Consider the following 4,793-nt stretch of genomic DNA (forward strand, 5'->3'; position numbering starts at 1 on the left):
TAAATAATGATACTAAAATATGAAATGATGTGTGTGCGTGCGTGTGTGTGTGTGTGTGTGTGTGTGTGAGAGAGAGAGAGAGAGAGAGAGAGAGAGAGCACCACCACCCTCAAATATCATAAATGAACAAGAAAAAATTTGATTTTTCCAGTTTCATCTGTTTTTTAGATCAATAAAATCATTTCAAATATTGAATCTTATAAACTTACATGCCAATTCCAAGTCCATCAAATGAAACCCACATGAAGTTCATTATTTGAAATAATATATATATATATATATATATATATATATGAGATGACAAAACACTATTCCGTAGAGATAAGGCAACTATTGGAATATCATATGACGACAAAACTATATTAGGTAGAAAAGTACCTATTGGGATATCATATGACGACAAAACTATATTTGGTAGAGAAATACAGTTTTGTCGTCGTCATATCATATTCCAAGAGTTGCCTTATCTCTGCGGAATACTGTTTTGTCATCTCATTTCCCTGTAGTTGTTTTACTATTTCTGCAATGTACATTGCATCAGGCGTCCTGTAGCCCGTACCCGACAAACATAAATGTATTCTCCACGCCTTTTCAAAAGTACCGCTGCACGTCTTGGCTCGCTGGACCCAATTAATCTTCATAGGCTATTCTATAAACAATAGGTGTTGTTTGGGAGAGTGTAGTCAAGTCTTCTCCCACACTTAAATCTCCTTGGTGGCAGTGTCGAGTGCAGAAGCCTGAAACTGAAAGGGGAAGGGAGCTTTCCGGCCTAAAAAATAAAATTCCAGGTTCTTGCTCTGCTAAGTGCTTATAGAAATTTTCTCTCATTGTACTTGTTTTTTTTGAAAGAATTTCAAGTGGTGATTGTCTACATATGTGATATGCCTCAAAATTTAGTTATATCCTACTCTTAATCACCCAGTACCTTGCAATTAAGGAGCATCAATCCACCTGCATCACTTCCATTTGTGAGAAGTTGTATGACTAGCTATTGAGCTTAAGGTCCGGTTCAATTTGTGGAATTATGTATTAAAACTTGATATACATTATTGACCTACAACTTAATAATTTAAATTTTTAGGTAAAATAGTAATCTAACATGATATCTTTTTAGTTTTGTTGCTCGTGTTTATTGTGGTATTTAAAAAAAAAAATTATTTTATTTCCTATTATGGATGTTATTTATTGTGTATTTATCTCTCCATGTGCTGTCGAATTGGCCGTGCGGGGAAGTGTTAAAACTTTATCTATATATTGCTAGCTCACAACCTAAAATTTTAAACTATTAGGTAAAGTGATAATCTAACATGATATCAAAACTGGTTACCAAGAGGTTTTGAGTTCTAGTCTCATCACCCGCATTTATTCTGTAATATTTGAAAAAATTGTATTCTCTATCATGGATATTATATATTGTGTCTTTATCTCTCCATGTGTAAGAGGCGTGTTATAACTCGATATACATTATTGGCTCACAACTTAACAACTTAAACTTTTAGGTAAAGTGGTAATCTAACATTTTGTTATTTTTTTTGTTGCACATGATGATTGATGATCCTTTCCCACTTATGATGGAATTCTAGGCCTCTAACGAAGCTCCGGCTACCAATACTAGCCCCTTGGGGAATTCGTGAAAACTCAGGCTTAGAGAACCCTGAAGAGAGAAGAAGAAGAAGAGGAGTGAATGAAGTGGCATTGGTGAAGTTGAACCCAGCTAACTCATTTGTTAGTCAAGTTAGGTTTGAGTTAACTTTTTAAAAATGAGTCTTCTTTTCTTAAATCCAAACTCGTTTTAAAAGGACATGTGATTCGTCAGCCATTAAGTTTTGACCCCTTTTGCTACCTGTAATGACCTTGTTCACACCACCGTCCTTCAATAACAAAAGCTTCATTTTTTTATGGAACCCAAAACTTTCTATTATTGCAATCTCTGAAATTCATTGGCCAATATGGTCATCACATCATCCAATTTGAATTGGTTTTCCTTGGAATAACTAAAGTTAATGACAAGACCATCATAGCTATCTGGCAACGTATGAAGCAAAATCACCGTTTACATTAGGCAAATGGTTGGTTAAACATGAGTTTTCTATTAAGGAGAGAGTGATACACACCACCTACCTCACAAAACAAGATATATAGAAGCAACCAACATTGGAAAAGAATATATTGGCACCTTCCATGGTTAGATTATTAGAATAAGCAAGTCCAAGAAATGACTACCTAATAGAGTTCTAGTAATTAAAAAAATAAAAATAAAAACTTTGCGTTTGTTTGATATCATTGTTGTTTTTTGTTTTCTATTTTTGTTTCTCCACAATGAAGAAATAAATTATAAAAATGCATTTGTTTGTGTTGTCGATTTTCTACTTCTGCTACCGATTTTCAACTGTTCATCAAAATTAGGAAAATTATATTTTATGATTTTTAGTTGTTTTGACAAAAGTTGAAAATCGATAATAGAAGTAGAAAATATGTTGTCTTAACTTCTAATATCTAAAAATAGTTTTTTTGGATTACAATATTCATTTTATAGACTTTTAAATTAAAATCAAAATTGAATAATGATATGAATTAAATATAATTAAAATCAATTATGACATATTTTTTACTATTTTTCAATTGCCCTGTTCAATGCACACAACTCCTTAACAAACCACAGATCAAAAGTAATTTCAGAAACTAGGCAACTGTTTATGAAGGATAAACACTTGGCAACAAATCGTCGTTTACCTCTTCTATAGTATGTACTAGTTCTATCCATGGTAGAAATTAGATTTTGGAAGGCTATGCACATGCAGGGGTTGGAAAATATGGCGTCGAAGGCAGAGTGGTGTTTTCTATTGCATATGCTAGCTTAACAGTTTTGCGTATTTGTCACCAGCCTGGTAAAAGATGATCACCTCTGCACTGGGCAGTGCTCCACCTGCAATTGAGCATGAATGCAAGTTCGAGGCCATTAACATTCCATTACTTCCTGAGGGTACATACAGCAGTTCTGAGGACAGTGTCTATGGCGAGTGGTCTAAGTGTTGTATCTACAGGGTTCCCCAGAAACTTCGCAGCATAAATGAAGCAGCATACACTCCTCGAATTGTCTCAATAGGCCCTTTTCACCACGGCAATCCTCAGCTGCGGCCCATGGAAGGGCTTAAATCCAGATACCTTAAAGAATTTTGCAGGAAAGCTATTAACAGCCTGGACGATATAAAAAAAATCGTAACTGGTTGCGAGCAAAGCATCCGAGCCTGTTATGCAGGGACCTTTGAGCTCAAGAAGGATAAATTTTTAGACATGGTTGTAACCGACGCTGGATTCATCATTGAGTTCTTGTGGAGGAGTACTGACGAACCTGAAAAGGACTATATTTTCAGCAAGCCGTGGCTGAGAAAATGTATAGAGCAGGATCTCATATTGCTGGAGAATCAGCTTCCATTTTTCATTATCGAATAGATATACAACTCTGCCAAGCTTTCCTGTCCCAAAAATCCCAGGTACAAATGTTTCTGTGTTCACTGTAATGGGAGATTCAAAGAGAATGATGATGAAAAAGAAGGCCAACAAAGCAAGAGCACCAACTTCTACTCCAAGCGGGGCTGTCCCAGCAATCACAAAGACCTGCAGGGTGATCATTGTCAGCAGAGCCAGAGAGAGTTGAAAAATTCAGATTCCTCCTTCCTTGAACTGACAAAAAGCTACTTCTCCAAGTACTTTGACCTCAACCTCAAAGGTCACATCTCAGAAGTGAAGCATTTCACTGATCTGCTTAGATATTCCTTCTGTCCACCAAGGGAAGTCCCATATGAAGCAGACAGTGAGAACAGAATTGAAAGCCTGCGTAGTGCAACATACCTGGATGAGGCAGGGGTGGATTTTGAGGTGGTCAGCACAATGGACTTGAGTGACTTAAAGTTCAAAAAGGGAAGATACTTAGAGGCATTGCCCATGCTTCAATTGCTCCTGGCTTCTGAAATGTTTGCCTTGTATCTTTTATCCCTATCCGCAATTGAAGTGCCAGCATCCTACCCTGGAACTCCCTCGCTTTGAAGCCAACGACACAACAGAATGTGTTTTTAGGAACCTCATGGCCTTGGAGCAGTGCCACTACCCAAAACAAGTTCATATCTGCAACTATATTTCACTAATGGATCAGCTTATAAACACTAGAGAAGATGTGGATTTGCTCATTGAGAAGAAGGTAATTGTTAATTCTCTGGGCAGCAGCAAAGCAGTGGCCAAACTGTTGAACAAGCTTTGCGAGCACATTGTGGAACCAAATTCTCGTTACTGTAACACTGTCCAAGAGATCAAAAGGCACTGCAAAAACCCTTTGAACCGAATAATGGCAGCATTGACAAATGTGTATTTCCGTGATTTCTGGAGAGGCACTGCATCTATTGTTGGGATTGTAGTTCTGGGTCTCACAATTTGGAATACCCTTCTGCGGCAGATCCTTCAGAATAAGATCCAAGATTCGCTTCTATATTCTAAATTTCTAATGTTTGCTCGAGTGATTTGCTTTCAGTTTTTATGTGAGATTCTCATCTGAAACTTATTCCTCTGATTAGCTGCATGCGTTACTTCTATGTGTTGCATGGCACCATGTAGTTTTGGATCCAATGGCATTGCTCCAAGAACCATGAGCTTAAATAATAATGCTCTCTCTTCCTCTTTCATTCCCATTTTGTCACATGATATCATTTCATAGGGTTGTTAGGAATTAACAACAAATTCCTGAAATTTGTGAGAAACAAAATAGAAAAAAAATACACGCTAAAGAAAAATCAATCACA

The 4,793-nt window shown here is 36.7% G+C and overlaps 1 protein-coding gene across 1 annotated transcript; it reads left to right on the plus strand.

Moving 5' to 3' along the window:
• Positions 1-2,895: 2,895 nt before the first annotated feature.
• Positions 2,896-4,549, plus strand: LOC131160883 (UPF0481 protein At3g47200-like). Its single transcript, XM_058116758.1, has 3 exons — positions 2,896-3,380; positions 3,495-3,882; positions 4,013-4,549. The coding sequence occupies exons 1-3, from the start codon at positions 2,896-2,898 to the stop codon at positions 4,547-4,549; spliced, it is 1,410 nt and encodes a 469-aa protein (XP_057972741.1).
• Positions 4,550-4,793: the final 244 nt, after the last annotated feature.

This window comes from Malania oleifera, chromosome 7 (genome assembly GCF_029873635.1).
Source record: "Malania oleifera isolate guangnan ecotype guangnan chromosome 7, ASM2987363v1, whole genome shotgun sequence".
NCBI lineage: Eukaryota > Viridiplantae > Streptophyta > Magnoliopsida > Santalales > Ximeniaceae > Malania > Malania oleifera.